Source organism: Artemia sp. Qi Xiang Cuo, chromosome 12 (assembly GCF_049724085.1).
Source record: "Artemia sp. Qi Xiang Cuo chromosome 12, ASM4972408v1, whole genome shotgun sequence".
Lineage (NCBI taxonomy): Eukaryota > Metazoa > Arthropoda > Branchiopoda > Anostraca > Artemiidae > Artemia > Artemia sp. Qi Xiang Cuo.
In genome coordinates, this window is record NC_142805.1 from 54,947,715 (window position 1) to 54,971,040 (window position 23,326).

Genomic DNA, 23,326 nt, shown 5'->3' on the forward strand with positions numbered 1-23,326 from the left:
GAAAGACTCCTACATAACGGTTTCGGACAAGGCGGTTCTAAGGGTGTACTTTTTGCTTTGATCTGACTCTATTTTTAGGAGTTATGGGTTATTACTTTTCTTAACATTAGAAGTGATCGTCTCTTACTAGGTTGCTAGCTACCGCTGCAACCCGGATTTGTCCTCCTTTTCCATTTCATTCCTATATAATGTTTTAAAATTGTTCCCAGGAGACTTTTTTCAAGTAAATATCAACTTTCTACTGATTATCTAAGACTAAAATTTTGCTCACGGGCATTCTAAAATGTGCACTAGCATTTAGCACTTAGCATTATAAAGCACTAAGCATTTAGCATTAAATGCTTAGCACTTAGCATTTCATAAAGCACTTAGCATTTCATCTTGCATGGTCCTTTGTTTTTTTTTGTTTTTGTTTTTTGTGCTCTTTTATTTCTATATGTTACTTTAAACCTTTTTTTGCCTTATCTCTCTGTCTTTTTGTACAATTTTCTATGACTGCTTTTTCTTCACTTTGGTGCTAGAGTTCTCCAGTCCTACATTATTTGTGAATTTATTACTGCTCTGTCCTTCTGAGTACTTGCCTACGACTGTCGAAGAAAGCCAAAGAAGACATTAAAAATTAAGACTAGCAGAAAGGCTCCTGTAACAATTGAAACTTTAAACTACCATAAATTTCTATCAAAGAATAAATGAGACCTAAAACCAAGAGAAATTAAAATGAATCATCACAGCAAAGAGATAACAAATACTGACAGAGATTAGTAAGTAAACCTTAGAATTAGTAGAAGTTTAAAAGAAAACTCATGTCAAACTTGAAACGAACAAGAGTTACCACAGATAGGAGTTTGGCTATTTTTCAACCCCCCCCCCCCAACCCTTTACCTAGCCGTAGAATTTTGACAGTATTTGCATCATTTACACTTTACTTAAAACAAAAATGTATTTCCAATATTTTGTTTCATAATTAAGACATTGAAAAATAAAAATAAATACGATACTGTTCAACTGAATGTTGAATCGCTGAGATTCCCAGGAATTAATGTTATTATATATTAAATATTTAGTTTATTTTAACCAGTTCTTTCCAGTCATCTTGATTATAATTGTGGCTTTGTATTATTTTTATTTTTGTCAATGTTTCAAAAAAGTACAATAAATTATTTGAAAACCATATATATTTTCCAATATAATACAGATGACACAAAAGAATTGAGAAGATTTACGATTACGGTTGGGGGCGTAGTAGCCAAACTCCTGTCTTTAGTAATTTCTGTTGTTTTATGATTGAATTGAGCATCCATTTTTTTTTTTTTCTCTATATCAGGTTCTGTTTTTCTTCTTCCTCGCCCTTTTTCAGACCATTTTTTTTCTCTACTTTTAAATCCATATTGTAGCTTAAATCCATATCTTCCATTGCTATGAGCTATGTTTTTCTTGAATTTTGTTGATTTAAATTATGAATGATAATTGGTACGTAACCTCTTTTTTTGTCTCACTTGTGCTATTGATTTTAAGCTTAGCGTCGTCAGGTCTGGTTTGCCAAATTCCCTCTAAGGTTTGTAAAAACTTACCTCTATGCCCGGTTTGGTCAACCACTGTCATTCTGGCTGGATTTTTTTTTTTTATCAACGTAGGGGTGAAAGGTATGTGGGACATGAATCCCCGTAAGACAGTAAAAAGAAAAAGTCTATATCACAAATATACAAAAATAATCAGTACTAGTTATGGTATGCCAGCTCAAATTATGGGCACTTTTATTATATTATCAGTTCGTGTGTTGATTCTTAGTCCAAATTTTGTTTAGACAAATGGCTCCTTCACCCCATTTTGCAAACTCGCCTGGTGGTGCCCAAGGAATTGCCCCATCTCCAGGTTCTGTTCAAGGCATGCAGCGTCTTCAGCCTGGTCAACAAGGTCAAATTCGTTCTGGACCCAATCTTGGAATTCCATCTCCTAGCATGGGTGCTGTCAACACACCGCAGGTATTTTCATTATTAATTTTTACTTAATAAATCTTTTAATACTCATTTTTATTCCTTTTGTGTAATTATTCCTCTGTTTTCTTCTAATGCTTAGATCGAATATGAAAATCAAGCTTAAAAAGAAAAAAAAATATTTTCCTATTGAAGTATAAATGAAACTTAAAACGAACAGAAATTAAATTAACAATCAATGCAAACAAACATACAATAGATATTAATTTTAATAAATAAACGAACCTTAAAACGAGCGAAACTTAAATTGAATATGCAAATCAAGCTTGAAACAAGAAAAAATAACCAAAAATAAGAGTTTGGGTATGACCTCCTTCTCTCACTGTAAACTTCTAATACCTACTACATCAGTGGCGCGTTGCTGAAAACTATATGCGTCTTGAACAGTCTTGGAAAGTATAAACACCATCAAATTGAATATTTTGAAAGTTTTTTTTAATTAATTTTTGTTCGTTTTTTAATTGCAAAAAATTTCAAGGTTTTAAAAATTCCTTATTTCAAAATCAAACTTAAAAAAAAATCAAATATTCATCAAAGTATCAGAACTGATATCAAAGTAACAATATCAAAGTGAAAAAATCGGTGTGTGTCAACCTCGGAATTTTTATTATGTGATGTTTGAAATATTTTTAAAAGAATTCATTTTTTAAAATATTTATCAGATTGGTTTAGGGAAAAAGGGCTTAGGGAAACTAGATTAAGCTTTGGGTTTCTTTTGACTCTTTAAAAGTGAACTAGAACTTTCTATTTTTATTCAAATGAGCCCTCTCTGAAGTTTATGCTAGGGTTACTTCAATAAGAACTATATATATCCCCAGAGTATAACTCACAACGCCTGTGCCCGGGCCCTGGGGGGCCGTGTTGACCATGGAGTTTTTATTATCTGATGTTTGAAGTATTTTTAACAAAATGGTCTTCTGAAATTTATATCGGATGGGTTTTTCCATCCGATGCACTCAAAGGCGTGGAGGGCGGGAGGGGCTAGTTGCTCTCTGATCTTTTTTCACTCTGAGAAAATGAGCTACAAATTTTAATTTCCATTCAAATGAACCCTCTCTGAAGTTTATACAAGAATACCTTCCATAATAACCATATATGTCCCCAGAGCTTTACATACAACGTCTGCTCTAGCGCTAGGGGTGGGGAGGGGGTTTGTGTCGATACAGGAGTTTTTCTTATCTGACGTTTGAACAATTTTTAAATAAATTACCATACGTAAAGTAGTTTTTGTTATATGATCTTTGAACTATCTTAAAAAAATGGCTACCTCAATTGGGGGGGGGGGGGCTAGTTGCCCTCTGATCACTTTTGACTCTTAAAAATGGTACTATAATTCTCGATATCCAATCGAATGAGCCTTCTTTGAAGTTTATACGATGACCCCTTCTATATGAAGTGCCTCTGTATTTGTATCTGCTGAGATTAAGTTTAAAATGGCCTTTGCTTTTTTTTGAAAAACTTATTGTTCGGAAAGTTTTTTTAATTAGTCATAACTAAATGATCATTTAGTCGAATGATCATACTGACTAAATTATCATCTATCCGATTTTCTTATTTATTGGTTCATGGAAGTTGCTGACGCAGGAAGGGGACCGCTGAATGCAACACAATTGTCTCTGAAACAGTATAATGCTCTTTATTTAATTTACAGACACTTTTTTTATAATTTAATAATTTACTTGTTATATATTATAATTATTATAATTAAATATCGTATACTGTAGTCTTCATTTTTTTCAGAAATAAAAAATGCATTGAGCAACTGTAATAGTTCTAATTTAATTTCCATTAAAGAATATGTGATACGGGTTGTAAAGTTCTAATTTTTTTTTTGCCAACATTTATATATTATAAATCAGTATAATGTTTATAGTTGTTCTGTATTTAACGTTGATTGCAGTCGCATAGATTTTGGAATTGATATTATTTCTGATTTAAAATCTCTAGAAAAATTGTCCAAATCACTAGATTAGGGAGAAAACCACAGAAAATGAAAAGATAAAAACGCTTCTTATTTTCTGCTATTAACTTCTAGACTTTTGTTTAGATTTTGAAAGGTTTGCAATGCAAAATATGGTCTTAACATTTTTTTGGATGATTATTGCTACGGTTTTTCTTTTAAGACTAAAACTATTGTATCCCGTATATTATATCCCCTGGAAACTATCCTGTTTGTTTTTCTTTCATTTGTAAATAAATAATAAAATTATGTTGTTATTAGGAAACTATCCTGTTCTTATTTCGTTCATTGGTAAATAAATAATAAAATTATTTTAATTAGTAGGAAAATATCCTGTTCTTATTTCGTTCATTGGTAAATAAATAATAAAATTATTTTAATTAGTAGGAAAATATCCTGTTCTTATTTCGTTCATTGGTAAATAAATAATAAAATTATTTTAATTAGTAGGAAAATATCCTGTTCTTATTTCGTTCATTGGTAAATAAATAATAAAATTATTTTAATTAGTAGGAAAATATCCTGTTCTTATTTCCTTCATTGTTAAATAAATAATAAAATTATTTTATTATTAGGAAAATTTTCTGTTCTTATTCTCTTCATTGGTAAATAAATAATAAAATTATTTTATTATTAGGAAAATATTCTGCTTTTTTTTCATTGTTAAATAAATAATAAAATTATTTTATTATTAGGAAAATATCCTGTTCTTATTTCCTTTATTGGTAAATAGATAATAAAATTGCGTTTTAAACTAGGTTATGGTGTAGCAGTCCTTTTGTTTATAACAAAGAAAATAAATCGATGAGAAAGAAGTGAAAAACTTTTTTTTTATTTTATCAAGGCATTTATTTAGTTTTATTTTTTATTTTACTAGAAAGCTCATTGTTTAGTGTCAGTTTTCTGAGTAGATAATATTAACAGTTTCCTGAGTTGATAAATAAAACATAAATCATATCCTAGGTATTATTAAAAATGCATCGGGAACGGTAGTCCTACTTTGTTTTCAAAGAAAGTAGAAATAATTATTAAAAACAGATAGTTACTACAATGTTTTGTTAAAAAAATTCAATTCTTATATTGTAAAAATAAATTGAATATTATGTCGTCACTTCATGCCCATTTTTAATGTCAGTATATAGATTTACTTAAGCTGAGTTTTACATTTTCATTAAATAGTAGAATATAAACATACTAATATAAATTATAAGTTAAGTATTTTTATTTGTTAACAAATTAGATTATTAATGGTAATTAGAAACAAACTTATCACTAGAGTAATTTTGCAATTATTCCATGCGACAAAAACTGCGCCATGTTTTTGTGGGTTTAGGAATGGAATTTAAAAGCAATATAAAAAGAATAAGCCAATAAAACGTGAAAAAAATTACTCGAGAGCTTACCCTATAAGGTAAGCAGCTACTAAATTTTTATTTTTTGTTTTTTAGCATTTGTCAACAGGAAATGTTGGTGGAGGACAAATGGACCCCTCTTTGGTTGAAGAGCAAATGTATATTGAAAAGGTTCGCGAGCTTGGGCGAAAGTATATTGAGCCATTACGACGAATGATTGAGAAGATTGGAAATGAGGGTTGGATTTTATTTTAAAGTCTTATTTCTTAGCAACAGTTTGATTTTTTTTTTGAATGGATTTTCAAAGGATCTACTCATTATGAATTCTTTGCTTTGTCTTGATTAAAAATCTACTAGGTGTAGTTTTCTTTACAAAACATGCAGGACCGGATTTAAAGCTTTGAAGCCTTTAGGCATAGCTTTTTTGCCGCTCCGCTTTTGCTAGATTTTCGGGGTTATTCCCGAAAATTTATTAATGCTGGGGGTACTGAACGGGACGCAACTTGTGAGTTACATGTAACAGAACAAAGAGACGATATCTAGCATTCAGGTGGCATTCTTGGGAGACATCTGGCAGTTTATAAGGGCCACCGAATTCCTGTGTTGTTTTAAAATCACTTTTCTGTGAATAGGCAGCGTGGTGGCGGAATACATCTGGCACTTTGACGATGGATCACATCAGTCCAGGTTTTGTTAAAAAAATATCACTAAGTGATAGTTTATTGCGCCCCCTGGCGTTGTGTGCCCATATGCACGGACATGGTGTGCCTATTGGTAAATCCAGGCCTGGAGACATGGAATACAATCCAACTATAGCGTAATTGCCTCCTGAAAAATGCCTGCATTCCGGGCAAAGGACTAGCCAATCCAAATAGCGGCTGAAATCCTTACGACAGCATTATGAGAAGACTGCATTTCAGACGGTTTGACGAATTACCGTAGTATTGCCCAAAGTTGTCGTTGAATTACTTCAACGTAAGGGTTCATTACATAAACACAATTTAAACAGAAGAAAAATTTTACGGTTTGCCATTAAGCAGCTGATATCTCCAGCTGCTTAAAATAAGTTAGACTTGTAAAACAATGAAGTCAATGGGAAAATTCACCGACTGATCAAAGTTGTGCTGAAAACGTTCTATAGATGGACAAAGAACAATAATAGTAAAATAAGTTATAAAGACTCTTGTTCTAAGCAAGAAAATAGTATATTGCCTCACAGCAATCAAAGCCTTAGAAATGTATTGCAAAAGATTGTATTATTCTTTACATTGAGATGTTTGTGTGTGTCTTTTACTGTTTTTTAAACAAGTTTTTAGCAAGGACTCTATGGGCTCTAGACAGGACAGGATGGAAAATTGGAACGGGATGGACTCTAGGCAGACGTGCCTTTCCAAAAAATAACACACAATTACTTGTCCAATAAGAGAGTTATATTTACTCCCACCATTTACCCGTGCAATTTAAAAATTTTTGCCTCTCAATTACTCAGACTATCCATATTGGATTTTTTCATACAATTAGCCATGTCCTGATGCCTACTGCAAAAACTTGATTTTCAATTCAAAATTAACAGACTCGGTCGAGGTCTTAGCGTCGTTCTTAGCGAGAGTCCGCCTTCCGTTCCATTTTCTGTGATTAAAATCTGCTTTTACGTTTGGAGGGATATATATTTTAAATATAAGAAGGGAGGTCAGGATAAACAAATATCAGAGCCTTCTACCTCTTTGAAACCTATTTTGAGAGAGTAATCAAAAATTGAACAACTAAAATGAGAGCACCAGCAGTCTTTTACCCCTCTTGTAGGGGGGGGGGGAGGCTGTAAAGAATTTCCAAGTAATTAAGACACAAAAACAAGATTTTAGAAGACTTGGAGCAGACTTTTGAAAGAAGACCATCTTGGCGAGAGTTTTATTGCCCTCCTTGTCCCTTTCTCCTCCTTCTCCCATTGGTGCCCCGGAGTGCAGTCAGTATATACTTGTAGTCTAATCTTGGCTTTTCTTGCAGTTATCTTGATCGTCTTTAGTTAGCTTAAGTTGATTTTCAAGAGTTCCGTAAATATTTACTCTGTTAATTTTTCGTAGATACGGAGAAGCTTAGCAAAATGAGAAACCTGCTCAATCTTTTGGAGAATCCTCAGAAACGAGTTCCAATGGACACGCTCCTCAAATGTGAATCTGTTCTCGAAAAGATGGACTTCAAAAAGGTAAAACCAATTTCCTTTCTCTTTAAGAGTAATTCAATAATAATCTATGCTTTCTATTTCTACTCTTTTACAGTATACAATTCAAAAGTTCAAATTTCGAAATTTACCTGCAAATCAAAGGAATGGTTTTTACTCTTAAAACTCTTTGCAGATATCTCAGCTCCCATTGTAAAAGAGGACATACTGATGGTAATACTTAGGATAAACTTTTGGGTAATATTGATGAACAAGTGGTTTTCTGAGTGGTTTCTAAGTTTCTGAAATCAAAGTGATCCCAGCAGAAGAAGCTGATACTGATATAAATTTTCGTCAGATAAAATTGAGGTTGGAGCATCATCAGAACACAAATATAAACACATTTTCAAACAGTTTGCTGAGCAACAGGTATGAAAACAAAACAAAAAAAACTCTAGTGTATACTTTTTATGTGAGATTCATTTAAAGATGGATTACCCCTTTCCTAAATGGCATCTTCTCTACCCCACCCCCCGAAAAAAGTATAGTATTTCTTGAAAATTTCATTTTGATCCCCCAAGAAGTGAGGCAAAACAAGCCACACTTACCAGACTACGTTTAAAAGGTTTCACTTTTTATTGATGTCCACTGACTGCGTAAAATCTTTATAACGAGATATAGTCCCATGCCTTTAGGTGAAAAACGCATGGTCTCTTGTGAGTCTCCAAAAATCAAGTGACTGATGCTATTGCAAAACTCTCTCGGGGGAAACTATTACCCGTTCTTATATTTTCAAATCAGTGTCAGCGTTGCCAACACGGTAAAATTGTACCGTTTTTGGTACAATTTAAAGGTCTAGGCACAATTTTGTAAATTGGATTTTTCTTTCCTTTATGAATTTGATATCTGTTCAAGTTTTAGTTTATTGAAGATTATCTTCTGATTACCGAAAATTTTTAGCATTCTGTTCAGATGGTACAAGTTAATCCCTTGCAATACAATTTTAGTCGGAAAGCTGGCACAGTTTATCTCAAAGCGCTGGCAAAGCTGGTCAGCATCACTTCATAGTTCATACACTAATTTACTGATAAATGTTATCGACATTACCTTCATATACCTTACCGTTCCGGCCACCTAACCGATCATATATGGTAGATACCTTGCAAAGACTACAGTGTAAACAAATGGAGCTGAACTTTTGCCGCTCAACCCTTTCAACTGGGTGGTTTAAAGGAGCACAAACTCTACCTCGTGAGGGTGCCGTGGGGGTGCCCGGCGCTATTTTTTTCTTCTTATGTTATTAACCTTTTTTTAATTTACACACTTAGTACAAGATAAAAAAAAAAATGTGTCTATTTGACCCACAAACACTAAGTAAATTAAAGTTATGCTCCTCAGCAAGAGTGCTACAAGCCAGAAATGTGTGGTTAACTTTTGGAAGTTATGTTAATCTACCATATTAGAAAGGCTAATGAAATAATATGTGCTTTAAGTAGCCATCATTAAAGTAACATAAAGAAGATTTATATAACCATCAGAACTATAGGTTTCTATGAACACTAAATGGACTTTTAAATGACAATGTTACAGAAAATGTTTATTTTAAGGAAAATTATTTCTATTTTTTTGAAATAAATTTTGGCTTAGTTGCATGGTATTTTTAAAATAAATTTATCCAGACTACTAAAATTTCGCTATTTTCAATTGTCGGTCAGGTTGTTTTTAAAAAACGAGAAAACAAAATCAGAGAAATACGGTTACGCTTTATCTTCAAAAGCTACTCATGAATCAATTAATTAATTAATTGAAAAGCCTGTTCCAAATATAATTGCTGGCATTTTTAAACTGCCTTTGCTGCATACCAAGTCTTCATGACCTTGAATAGTACTTTTAGGGTAAAATTCCTCTAGAGCCATTGAGGGTGCATAGAGCTTCCACTGGTTATTGTCGATATTTCATTTGCTTAGTCCTTTTCACAAGGACAGATAGCAAGCCTTGCCCAATATCTCGGCAGCAGGAATTGAACCCTTGACTCGTATTGCCAAGCAGAGCAACATCACAGTGTGCTATCACAATTTTGAATAGTACTTATAACTTGAGATTTGTTGATTATGAATTTTGATTACTATCTGACTAATTTTAAATAATAGTTTGTTAACTATTTTAAGTTTGATTTTAATAATTTTATTTTGATGTTAGTATGCTAATGTAAGCCTATGGCTATTATAGACTTGACTTGACTTTGACTTAAGGCTCCTGCAGGTGGGCTGAGAGATGAGACTCTTTGCCTCCATTCCGAACGGTCCTGTGCAAGCGTGACTGCTTCTTGGAGGTCAGTACCGATCATGGAGAAGTACTGGGTAAGGTTGTCCCTCCATCTGAACCGGAGTCTTCCCCGGGGGCACTTCCAGCTATGTTGAAGGGGATCAAAATTAAAAAGTATGGTGGCGGGTGCTTCTTCTGGCATGCGAATTAAGTGGCCAAACCACCATAGAGTTCTTATGGCGAGCTGACGAGAGTTGGGGGTCTTATCAGTTAGTGTCAGCAATCGGGTGTTTGAGACAAAGTCGTACCACTTGATCCCTTCGATTCGTCTTAGGAAGTTTGTTTGGGCCACATCTATGGCATCACGAACAGAAGCAGCTGCCGGCCAAGTTTCAGCCCCGTAGAGAAGGACTTACTTTACGGTCGTGTTGTAGATCCGCATTTTTGTTTTTTGGCTAATGTTGGGCTTTGGCCACAAGGAACGGCATAATCGAGCCATAATAGACGCAGCTTTCGCGATGCGTGACTGGACTTCCATTTCAATTGAGCCGTTATCCAAGACGACAGATCCAAGGTAAGTAAAAGACTTGACAACTTCGATAGTGTGCCCTAATACGTTGAATGATGGTGAGTTAGCGGAATTTCCTGCCGGGTCGATGATCATTCTTTTTGTTTTCTGCCAGCTAATATGTAGTCCCACTTTCAGGGCTTCTTCCGACAGTGTGTTGAGAGCTGCCTCGAGTTCAACTTCAGAAGCGCGTATCAGGGCAATATCATTTGCGAAGTCGCAATCGGCTAGGGCTCCATCGCCATATTTCAGTCTGAATTGGAGCCGATTCGTCGTTCGATCCATGACATAATCAATCACCGCGTTGAAAAGTTCAGGAGCAGCAACACAGCCTTACCTTACACCAGTATCTATCTCGAATAGTGGGTTTCGGCGACCATTAACCTGGACGGAGCTTTTTGTACCAGTGTAGAGCGCCTTTAACAGGTAGCAATATTTATCATGGAGTCCCATTTGTTTTAGTATCAGCCAAAGGGACTCACGGTTGATCGAATCGAAACCTGCTTTAAAGTCAACAAATGCAATATATACTATGTGCTGGAACTCACGGGCTTTCTTGATGACCTGCCGAATAGTATATATCTGGTCGTTCGTGGATCTGTTGGGCAGCCTGCTTGCTGAATCCGGCGGCACTTACGCATGAACTGGATACTTTTATCAAGCAATGTCATGGTGAATAGTTTGCCAGGCACTGACAGGAGGGTGATTCCTCTGTAATTCGAGCAATCGCTACGGCTACCTTTTTACTTCCATAAAGGAAGGATTTTCCATTCCTTCCATTCTTTAGGTATCAATTCGGTTGACCAGATGAGGGAGAACAGCATGTGCAGCCAAAGTAGCATTGCCGGGCCTCTAAACTCTAGCAGCTCGACGGTGATTCCGCAGGTTCCTGGTGCCTCGTTGTTCTTCATTCTCCGCAAGGCATAATGTATCTCTTCTACCGAGGAAGGATAAGGCTCTGGTAGATTTGTATATGTTGCTTGCTGAGTGGATGTAGTTAGGTTGGGGTCAACAACGATTCTTTCGGCGTTTAATAGCTCTGCGAAGTGCTCCCTCCATCGATCAAGTTGCGCGTTTTCATCTTCTAGCATTTCGCCTGAGATGGTTTTAACTGCGCCTATCTTTGGTGGTTTCCCATCGCTAAGATCTCTGACAAGCTTGAAAAGCGACATGACGTCACCTTTTCGTGCCGCATCTTCTAGCTCCTCAGCTTTTTTATCAACAAATTGTTGTTTATCACGGTGAATAATATTGTTTCTAATCCCGTTTAGCCGTCTGTAGGAGGGCGTATCTCCGGCCCACCGCGCTTTCCGGCGCTGTTCAATGATTTGCAGTGCTTCTTGCGATAGCCAGGGCTTCTTTGAATCCATCATACGACCAACGGCATTAGTGGCAACCTCTAGTACACCCTTTTTATAAGTCTGCCAGGACGTGTCCGGGTCAACAAGTGTATCCAGGCTATTATAGGAAAGAAACATAGTCCATTTTGAATTCGTCTAAAGTGTTTGTACGATTAGTAAGGTAAGATAAAGAATACGGCATTAGACTTTACAGTTCCTACCGGCGGTGCTGATCTCCATTTCTTGGCCCTACAGCCAGGAAATGCGATGGGGGGTTGGGGCCAACCATCCTGTTCTTCCGCACACCTTTCCTGTTTACCTTCACCAGATTTCTCCAGATACTCATTTTAAAGCTGGGTGGTCTCTGGCTGAGCTTACAGAGTCATGCCACTGACCCCCTTCCCAAACTAAATAATTGAGTACACTAGGATTCGAACCCCCGTCCCCTAGGAAAAAGGATCCTAAATCCAGCGCACCAATCTTCTAGCTGGGATCCTTCCACTTTGTACGATTGAGAAAAGGAAAAAAGAACAGTATCAGTAAAGTTATGAAATAAGAAAAGTCAACTTATTGTTTGGAATTTTTTTTTGAAACAGTACCAATCTAAACAAACTAGTTCTCATGTTTGCAATTTTTCGGAAAGTATCTCATGTAACGTAGTAGACCATCGCATAGTTTTTAAGTTTGCTACTGGCTGATAAGTGTTATTGAAATTATATAGTGCGTACTGTTGACAGCTTGTAATGACTATTATATAAGTAAAGGAGGGATGATTCATAGTCCTACAAGCCCTTCAATATGGTGTTTTTCTGTAGATTAAGTTTTCTTCTGTAAGGCTACACTGTATGTGAAAGTTTAGTGGAATAGTATATAATTAATAAAATAATACATTATTAGTATATCATATTATAATAATATATAATTATTACATATTATTTTATTATATATATTATAATAATATATTATAATAATGTATTAAATAATAACATTTAAGTCGACGTGACTAAAGCTACTTTGAAATAGTGTGGAAGAATTGAGGTTTTCAAAACTATCCTGAGTATGTCTATCTTGACATTGAATGATGTTTTGAAATGAAAATATTATAGAGAGTATTTCATCTATCAAGGAAAATGAATTATATTCTTTTAAATTAATTTTGGGTATGGTAAAAGTTGGTTTTAAAAATAACTCTATTCAAACTTAAAATATTTGTTTTCGTTTTTTTTTAACTGCATGTTCACTTAGGTTACATTATGTCTCACTTGACATCTTTTTTTTAATCTGCATCTTCACTTAGGTTATATAATATCTTTCTTGACATTGAATGATACTATGAAATAAAAATATAGTAGGAAATAAATCATCTATCAGGGATAATAATGTCTTTTCTTCAAAATTAGTTGTCGGTTTCATACCCGTTAGTTTTAAAAGTAACGTTATTCGAACTTAAAATATATTTTTCTTTTTAATCTGCATCTTCACTTAGGTTACATGATATCTTTCTTGACATTGTATGATATTATAAAATGAAAATATAGCAAGAAATAATTTATTTATCAGGGATAATAATGTATTTTCTTCAAAATTTGTTGTGGGTATGATACACGTTGGTTTTAAAAGTAACTTTTATTTGAACTTAAAATATTTTTTTTTAATCTGCATCTTCATTTAGTTTACATAATATTTTCCCTGACATTGTATGGTATTATGAAATGAAAATATAGGAAGAAATAATTTATCTATCAGGGATAATAATGTCTTTTCTTTAAAATTAGTTGTGGGTATGATATACGTTGGCTTTATAAGTAACGTTATTCAAACTTTAGTTTTTTATCTGTTTTTTCTCTTTGGTTACATAAAAAAACTAAATAATAAAAAAAGAAAATAGAGAAATCATGCAGAACTTTTACTGCAAAAAACTCACTGCAAAACCAATTCGTTTGAGGCCGATAGAGCTGCGCATGCTTCTCCCTATTCCAATTTATTCAAAGCTTCAATTATTGCCCCTCTCAAGGTGTTCCATTTTCCCTAAAATTTTTCCTTATAGGTAAAATTCTTGCTTAAGTCTTTCCTTGCTTAGTAATGTAAGACGTCATTTTAGATCACCTTTTGAAGAAACTGTTCATATTTTTTCACTGAAAATTAAGTTGTCTTTACCAAGTATTAAAACATTTTAGAGCGCTACATTCTTGAGTTACATTACTTTTTGAGCTCATTAATTTAAAAACTAGATAAAACGTTAATTAACAAATTAAAACTAATAAAAAAGCGATTAGTTAAAACACTAAATTGCTGAATTTTCTTGCTTCGCAGTTTTTTAAATTCAGTAGCCTCGTTAGTTTACATGGCTTGTAAAATTCACTGCATAATTAACTGTTTATCTAAGATGATTTCCCCCAAATATATTACGTTCATTTTCAGTTATTTTAAAACGAAACGAAAAAAAGTGTATTTTAAAAATGGAATTTGAGCTTCATAAATAAAAGAAGCGAAAAATTCTTCAGTGATTTGCTCGGAAAGAAGAAAGTAAATTACGATTTTTAATTTCAGTCAATTTCTTAAAAATTATAGACATCCCCCGACTAGCAAAACATACTTATCACAAGCGTAAATAGGCAAGTATTTAATAGAATTATAGAAGCCCCTTGGATGGGTAAACTTCATCACTCCAACATATAGACCCTTCATCACTCCATCTATTTGTTAACATCACTTATTATTTTTATAGACAGAAATGGCTGGACCAGGCTCTGTACAGCCCCCAAGTGTTTCATTTGCTGTTCCAATACCAATGAAAGAGACTCAATTTCAGTCACTTTTGGAAGCAGTCGCTGCCAACGTAAGTTAACGTTAGAGACCAAAGAGTATGAGTTACTCATAAGAGTGGGAACTGGTGCTAGTGTGGTGCTAATGTGAAAACTGTTGCTAGTGTGGTGCTAATATGGAAACTTGTGCTAATGTCAGAAAAAAAAACTATCAATGTCATCTAGTGTGATACACTAATTTTACCAACTACACAAATTAAATCAGTTATTCTTTTTATTCCACTGAAAAAATCCTAAGTTTCGCCAACCGCTAGATGGCGTTGAGTTTTTTTTTTAGGCGACACTAGAGCCAGTTGCCGCTCTTTTAAGTTACCCATACTCTTTGGTTAGAGATCATATAAGGTATACCAGGAAGCAGCAAAACAACCCCATGTAAGTATTTCCCCCTTAAACCAGAGAGCTCCGGGCACTTCTGGAGAAAATGGTCCAAATCTTCCTCCTCATTTTTACAAAGAGGACAAGTATACCGCCCTTCAGTATCAACTATCTTTTTTTCGAACAACTTTTGTCTGCTCTGGATTGGAAGGCAATTTGCCCTAAGCTGAATCCAACGACATAAAATCCGGTAAATTAAATTAAAAATAAACTTCCTCTCCAAAACTAGTTTTAGCCTGATTATAATGATTCAATGTAGCAGTATTTAAAACCAGCCCTTGCCAATACTGAATTTCTTGACCCTCTAAGATAAATCGCACCTGGCTTTCTAAATCTTTAGGTAGATCACGGGAACCAAGACTATCATTCCATAAGTAAGGCATTCCCACTCTTTTTAGTAGTGACTTAATTTGGGCCGGCCACGACCATATATATTAAAATATATTTGTATCAAAATAAATATTAAAATTGGCACCTTTGTAAAATAGGGGATATTTGTAAAATAAATTCGGTTCCCATATTAAATTTCAAACCTTGACAAAACCTTATTTTCCAATTAATCCAAATATTCACATACCTCAATACAGCAAATTCCTGATTTATTGAAGTTTTTAATATATATATATATATATATATATATATATATATATATATATATATATATATATATATATATATATATATATATATATATAGGCCCCGGCACCGCGCCGATGAGGGAAGGCCAGTGGTGGTGGGGCCAAAATACCGCGCTACCGCCGCGGTGGCGCGGTGGCACGGTCATATTACCGGCGGCGCGCCGCCGGCGCGATCAATGGTGACCGCAAACATTAATGTTTTCATCAGTCTTTCTCAAATCACAGCTAAAATTTACAACAGATTCGAGCCTATTCATGAGTTCAAAAATTCACGAGTTCAAGTCGCTGGCTGGAAACTGGTTTTCTTCGTTATTCATCAAGAGAAGTAGAAATCAGGTAGAAACGAAATGGCTGTGGCGTTTCAGAATCCTTGCATAATACGAGTAGTTGAAGTATCTATTAGCTATGTATTCTTGACATAAATAATTATCAAAATTAGTAGTTTTTTTTTTATTCATCGAATATTACTGCATATAAAACTTCAAATTTTATCACAAAATTCGTCAGTTATCTGGGTAAAAATTTATTTTTTTCATAATGCCCTTTGCCTATATCTGTTTTGTCACCTTTAAAACAGTTGAAATGGGCGACTTTGATATTGATTGTTTCTTTTTTGCTCTTTTGGATTCCTAAAAAAGCCTTCCTTGTATTAAACACCGGTTTTAAATAACAATTAAAAAAAATACATTTTAAAGTTTTTTTTGGCTTCTTTATAGAATATATGTCATGTAGGCTAAGGCTGAACTGCTGCTTTTTTATTGCTTTTGGATGTTCTTTTGGATATTATTCATTTTTTCTTTTGGGGATTAATTCCAAATTATAAACTCATAAATACCTAATGTCAGTCAAATTATAAACTGCATCTAAAAGGAGGAAATTTATCAAATTGAAAAATACATGATGAACACTTCAATTACAATGACACAAAAAACACTTAGTGGTTTATTCGGTATGAAGAAAAATTAAGTGCCAGCTATTTTCTTAGGTAAAAATGAAATGCTCATCTGTTTTAAATATAATTAAATGAAATAATATGCAGACTGAAGTAGCTCCAGGATGATGTTGAGATTTTCTTCCTAGTTCGTCACTTTTAATCCAAGCAAAATGTTAGGACACTTAGTATCACTTATTGAGTTTAAGCTTTGATTTCCGAATGGTCACAAAAATTACCAAATTTAAGAAAGTCGCAACAATAAGTCACCTGTGGTCAAAATACTCAAAGACTTCTCTTTGATCCCCACCCAGGCTCAAAAGCTTCTGCTATGGTCATATCCATGGAAATCTCCAAAGACTTTCTTTTTAAAATAGCTTTCAAGCGTAGTTAGGGGTATTTAGCCTTTTTTGATTTTCTTCAAAACTTCGAAAAAAGTGTTATAATGTCCGAAATGTTACATTTGTTATATGTGCAAAAATTTTTGTTCATCCTTTGTGGGGTGATTGATTTTGTTAAAGCACTGTAGATACGCAAGGACATTGCAAGATCTAATACCCTGAAGTCATAAGATTGTCAAAGACTCCTCCTTGAACCTCCCAGATTGAAAGCTCTTATTATGACCTGACCTTTTAATGTTATTAATTTAAAAAACTTTTTCCACAAAATAAGTTTTTCAAAGAAAAGTAAAGAACTCCATTAAACAAAAAATGAGCAAAAATAAAATCAAATAACCTACCAAGCGTTAAACTACCCCAAATCAGCATCGATAAATAAATGAAACCCAAAACGAACAGAAATTACAATAATTAATCGATTCAAACTCAAAACGAGCAGAAATTAACATAAGTTGGTCACAAAACCCCTATGCCTTCCCAAGGCCCGAACAAAATTTGCACTTTACTTAAAAAATATAAATATTTTTATTTTATAACTTTAATAAATCAAATAATATTAACATTTTGATTACTAAATATCAGTATATCTATATACTGACAATGCACATTCATTTGTATTTTTTCAGTAAAGTGCAAATTTTGTTCTGGCCTTGTGAAGGCATAGGGGTTTTGTGACCAACTAATGGAAAAAATTAATAAATAATACATTTTGCCAACATCATTCTTATATCCCCCAGGGCATAACTTAAAACTCTTGCCCTGAAAGTTGTGGGGGAGTGTCCTCCTCTTTAGTTAGTCCCCGTTTCTTGTCTCGTTCTCGAGTGTCCCCGTTCTTTACTTAGGCAGCGCGATCGTGCTGCCTATGATTTACACAACAACTTTCTATATAAACCTTATATGGCCCCAGGGCATAACTTAAAACCCTTGCACTGAGGGCTCTGAGGGGGTTATCATCCTAAAAGACCTAATTTCCAAAACATACAACTACGTTGAACAAATTGGATATCTCAAAATTTTGATTGGATGTGTTTTGGAAAATGGTGGGCGTGAGAGGGGCGTTAGTCACTCTCCAATCACTTAAAATATTAAAAACGGCGCCAGCCCTTTCAATTTCCAATTGAATGAACCCTTTTGAAGTTTCTGCGACAACGCTTTCAATACAAACCTTATATGCCCCCAGGGCATAACTTACAACCCTCGCCCTGAGGGCTGTGAGGGGGAGGGGTTGTCATCCTTAAAGACCTAATTTCCAAAACTTTCAACTGCGTTGAATAAAATGGCTATCTAAAAATTTTAATTGGATGTGTTTGGGGAAAAGGTGGGTGTGAGAGGGGGGTTAGTTGCCCTCTAATCACTTTCGACTATTAAAAAGGGAACTATTCCTTTCAATTTCAAATCGAATGAGCCCTTTTTCAAGTTTCTTCGACAAAGATTTCAATAAAAACCTTATATGCCCTCACGGCATATCTTATAATCTTTGGTCTGAGAGTTGTGGGGGAGTTTCCTTCTCAAAAATATATTTTCTATCTGGAAATCAACGACGCTTAACAAAATGGCTATCTCAAAATTTTTATTTGATGTGTTTGGGTGAATGATGGGCTTGGGGGGGGGGCTAGTTGCCCTCCAATTACTTTCGACTATTAAAAAGGGCACTAGTCCTTGGAATTTCCAATCGAATGAGCCTTTTTGAAGTTTCTACGACAATGCCTTCTTTAAAAACCTTATATGTCTCAAGGGCACAACTTAAAACCCTTGCCCTAAGGACTGTGGGGGACTGTCCTCCTCAAAAACATAATTTCTATCTGGAAATCAACTACGCTGAACAAAATTGCTATCTCAAAATTTTGATTGGATGGGTTTGGGGAAATGATTGGCGTGAAGGGGGGTGGGGTAGTTGCCCTCTAATCACTTTCTACTATTGAAAAATGTTTTGAAGTTGCTACGACAACACCCTCTATAAATACCTTATATGCCCCCAGGACATAACTTAAAACCCTTGCCCTGAGGGTTGTGGGGGAGTGTCCTCCTCAAAAATATATTTTCTATCTGGATATCAACTACGCTGAACAAAATGGATATCTCAGAATTTTATTTGATGTGTTTCGTGGAATGATGGGCGTGGGGGGGGGGCTAGTTGCCCTCCAATCACTTTTGACTATTAAAAAGGGCACTAGTCCTTTGAATTTCCAATCGAATGAGGCTTTTTAGAAGTTTTTATGACAACACCTTCTTTAAAAACCTTATATGCCTCCAGGGCATAACTTAAAACCCTTGCCCTGAGGGCTCTGGGGGAGTATCCTCCTCAAAAACATAATTTCTATCTGTAAATCAACTATGCTGAACAAAATGGCTATCTGAAAATTTTTATTGGATGTGTTTGGGGGAATGATGGACTTGGGGGGGCTAGTTGCCCTCTAATCACTTTTGACTATTAGAATGGCCACTAGAACTCTCAATTTCCAATTGAATGAGCCCCTTTTGAAGTTTCTTCGACGACCCCTTCCATATGAAGTGCCGTGCTCTAAAGGAAAAAAATAGTATATAGTACATTGTGCTAACATCGTTCTTATAGGTCCTCAGGGCATAACTTTAAACCCTTGCCCCGATGGTTGTGGGGGAGTGTCCTTCTAAAAATATATTTTTTGTCTGGAAATCAACGACGCTGAACAAAATGGATATCTCAAAATTTTGATTGGATGTATTTGGGAGAACGATGGGCGTGGGGGGGTAGTTGCCCTTCAAGCACTTTCTACTATTAAAAAGGGCACTAGCCCTTTGAATTTCCAATTGAATGAGCCTTTTTGAAGTTTCTACGACAACACCTTCTATAAAAAACCTTATATGCCCCCAGGGCATAACTTAAAACCCTTGCCCTGAGGGCTTTGGGGGAGTATCCTCCTCAAAAACATATTTTCTATCTGGAAATCAACTACGCTGTACAAAATTGCTATCTCAAAATTTTGATTGGATGTGTTTGGGGAAATGATGGGCGTGCGGGGGGTGGGGTAGTTGCCCTCTAATCACTTTCTACTATTGAAAAGTGTTTTGAAGTTTCTACGACAACACCCTCTATAAATACCTTATATGCCCCCAGGACATAACTTAAAACCCTTGCCCTGAGGGTTGTGGGGGAGTGTCCTCCTCAAAAATATATTTTCTATCTGGATATCAACTACGCTGAACAAAATGGATATCTCAGAATTTTATTTGATGTGTTTCGTGGAATAATGGGAGGGGGGGGGGCTAGTTGCCCTCCAATCACTTTTGACTATTAAAAAGGGCACTAGTTCTTTGAATTTCCAATCGAATGAGCCTTTTTTGAAGTTTCTACGACAACGCCTTCGTTAAAAAACTCATATGCCACCAGGGCATTACTTAAAACCCTTGTCCCTGAGGGCTCTGGGGGAGAATCCTCCTCAGAAACATAATTTCTATCTGTAAATCAACTATGCTGAACAAAATGGCTATCTGAAAATTTTGATTGGATGTGTTTGGGGGAATGATGGACTTTTAGGGGGGGGCTAGTTGCCCTCTAATATCTTTTGACTATTAGAATGGCCACTAGAACTCTCAATTTCCAATTGAATGAGCCCCTTTTGAAGTTTCTACGACGACCCCTTCCATATGAAGTGCCGTGCTCTAAAGGAAAAAAATAGTATATAGTACATTGTGCCAACATCGTTCTTATAGGTCCTCAGGGCATAACTTTAAACTTGCCCCGATGGTTGTGGAGGAGTGTCCTCCTAAAAATATATTTTTTGTCTGGAAATCAACGACGCTGAACAAAATGGATATCTCAGAATTTTGATTGGATGTATTTGGGACAACGATGGGCGTGGGGGGGGGGGGTAGTTGCCCTTCAAGCACTTTCTACTATTAAAAAGGGCACTAGCCCTTTGAATTTCCAATTGAATGAGCCTTTTTGAAGTTTCTACGACAACACCTTCTATAAAAAACCTTATATGCCCCAGGGCATAACTTAAAACCCTTGCCCTGAGGGTTGTGGGGGAGTTTAATTCTCAAAAACATATTTTCTATCTGGAAATCAACCACGCTGAACAAATTGGATCTCTCAATATTTTGATTGGATATGTTTGGGGGAATGATGGGCGTGGGGGGGGCTAGTTGCCCTCTAATCACTTTCAACTATTAAAAAGGGCACTAGCCCTTTGAATTTCCAATCGTAGGAGCCTTTTTTGAAGTTTCTAAGACAACGCCTTCTATAAAAACCTTATATGCACTCAGGGCATAACTTAAAACCCTTGCCCTGAGGGTTGTGGGGGAGTGTCCTCCTCAAAAACATATTTTCTATCGGGAAATCATCTACGCTGAACAAAATGGCTATCTCAAAATTTTGATTGTATGTGTTTGGGGGAATGCTGGGCGGGGGGGCTAGTTGCCCTCCAATCACTGTCGACGATTAAAAAGGGCACTAGCCCTTTGAATTTCCAATCGAATGAGCCTCTTTTGAAGTTTCTACGACAACGCCTTCTATAAAAACCTTATATGCCCCCAGGGCATAACTTAAAACCCGTGCTCCGAGGGTTGTGGGGGAGTGTCCTCCTCAAAAACATATTTTCTATCTGGAAATCAACTACGCTGAACAAAATGGCTATCTCAAAATTTTGATTGGATGTGTTTTGGGAAAAGATGGGCGTGAGAGGGGGGTTAGTTGCCCTCTAATCACTTTCGACTATTAAAAAGTGTACTATCCCTTTCAATTTCAAATCGAATGAGCCCTTTTTCAAGTTTCTTCGACAAAGATTTCAATAAAAACCTTATATGCCCCCAGGGCATAACTTATAATCCTTGGTCTGAGAGTTGTGGGGGAGTGTCCTCCTCAAAAATATTTTCTATCTGGATATCAACTACGCTGAACAAAATGGCTATCTCAAAATTTTTATTTGATGTGTTTGGGTGAATGATGGGCGTGGGGGGGGATAGTTGCCCTCCAATCACCTTCGACTATTAAAAAGGGCACTAGTCCTTGGAACTTGCAATCGAATGAGCCTTTTTGAAGTTTCTACGACAACGCCTTCTTTAAAACCTTATATGCCCCCAGGGCATAACTTAAAACCCTTGCCCTGAGGGCTCTGGGGGAGTATCCTCCTCAAAAACATATTTTCTATCTGGAAATCAACTACGCTGTACAAAATTGCTATCTCGAAATTTTGATTGGATGTGTTTGGGGAAATGATATCAACTACGCTGAACAAAATGGCTATCTCAGAATTTTATTTGATGTGTTTCGTGGAATGATGGGCGGGGGGGGGGCTAGTTGCCCTCCAATCACTTTTGACTATTAAAAAGGGTACTAGTTCTTTGAATTTCCAATCAAATGAGCCTTTTTTGAAGTTTCTACGACAATGCCTTCTTTAAAAACCTCATATGCCACCAGGGCACTACTTAAAACCCTTGTCCTGAGGGCTCTGGGGGAATATCCTCCTCAAAAACATAATTTCTATCTGGAAATCAACTATGCTGAACAAAATGGCTATCTCAAAATTTGGATTGGATGTGTTTGGGGGAATGATGGAAGTTTGGGGGGGGGGGGGGGCTAGTTGCCCTCCAATCACTTTTGACTATTAAAAGGCCACTAGAAATCTCAATTTCCAATTGAATGAGCCCCTTTTGAAGTTTCTACGACGACCCCTTCCATATGAAATGCCATGCTCTAAAGGAAAAAATAGTATATAGTACATTGTGCCAACATCGTTCTTATAGGTCCTCAGGGCTTAACTTTAAACCCTTGCCCCGATGGTTGTTGGGGAGTGTCCTCCTAAAAATAAATTTTTTGTCTGGAAATCAACGACGCTGAACAAAATGGCTATCTCAAAATTTTGATTGCATGCGTTTGGGAGAATGATGGGCGTGGGGGGGTAGTTGCCCTCCAATCACTTTCGACTATTAAAAAGGGCACTAGCCCTTTGAATTTCCAATCGAATGAGCCTTTTTTGAAGTTTCTACGACAACGCCTTCTATAAAAACCTTATTTGCCCCGAGGGCATAACTTAAAACCCTCGCCATAAGGGTTGTGGGGGAGTGTCCTCCCCGAAAACTTACGTTCTATCTTGAAATCAAGTATGCTGAACAAAATAGCTATCTTAAAATTGTGATTGGATGTGGTTGGGAGTTTGCTGAGCTTAGGGAGGGGCAGTTGCCCTCCAACCACTGTTTAATATTAAAAAGAGCATTAGACCTTTCAGTTTCCATCTGAATGAGTCCTTCTTTAAGTTGCTAAGACAACGCTTTTTATAAAAACCTGATATGCCCTCAGGGCATAACTTACAACCCTGGCCCCGAGGGTTGTGGGGGAATGTCCTCCTCAAAAAGATATTTTCTTTCTGGAAATCAACTACGCTGAACAAAATGTCTATCTCAAAATTTTTATTGGTTGTGTTTGGGAGAATTATGGGTGCGGGGGGGCTAATTGCCCTCCAATCACTTTTGACTATTAAAAAGGGCACTAGCCCTTTGAATTTCCAATCGAATGAGCCTTTTTTGAAGTTTCTAAGACAACGC

The 23,326-nt window shown here is 35.8% G+C and overlaps 1 protein-coding gene across 4 annotated transcripts in view; it reads left to right on the forward strand.

The window, feature by feature from the left end:
• Positions 1-23,326, forward strand: part of LOC148946287 (mediator of RNA polymerase II transcription subunit 15-like) — a 105,444-nt gene that overhangs the window by 67,959 nt on the left and 14,159 nt on the right. For all 4 annotated transcript variants that reach the window (XM_089097927.1, XM_089097928.1, XM_089097929.1 and 1 more), the window contains exons 10-13: positions 1,805-1,982; positions 5,403-5,544; positions 7,388-7,509; positions 14,366-14,476. In XM_089097927.1, the coding sequence (XP_088954053.1) occupies positions 1,805-1,982; positions 5,403-5,544; positions 7,388-7,509; positions 14,366-14,476 (553 nt within the window). The remainder of the gene's footprint in view (positions 1-1,804; positions 1,983-5,402; positions 5,545-7,387; positions 7,510-14,365; positions 14,477-23,326) is intronic.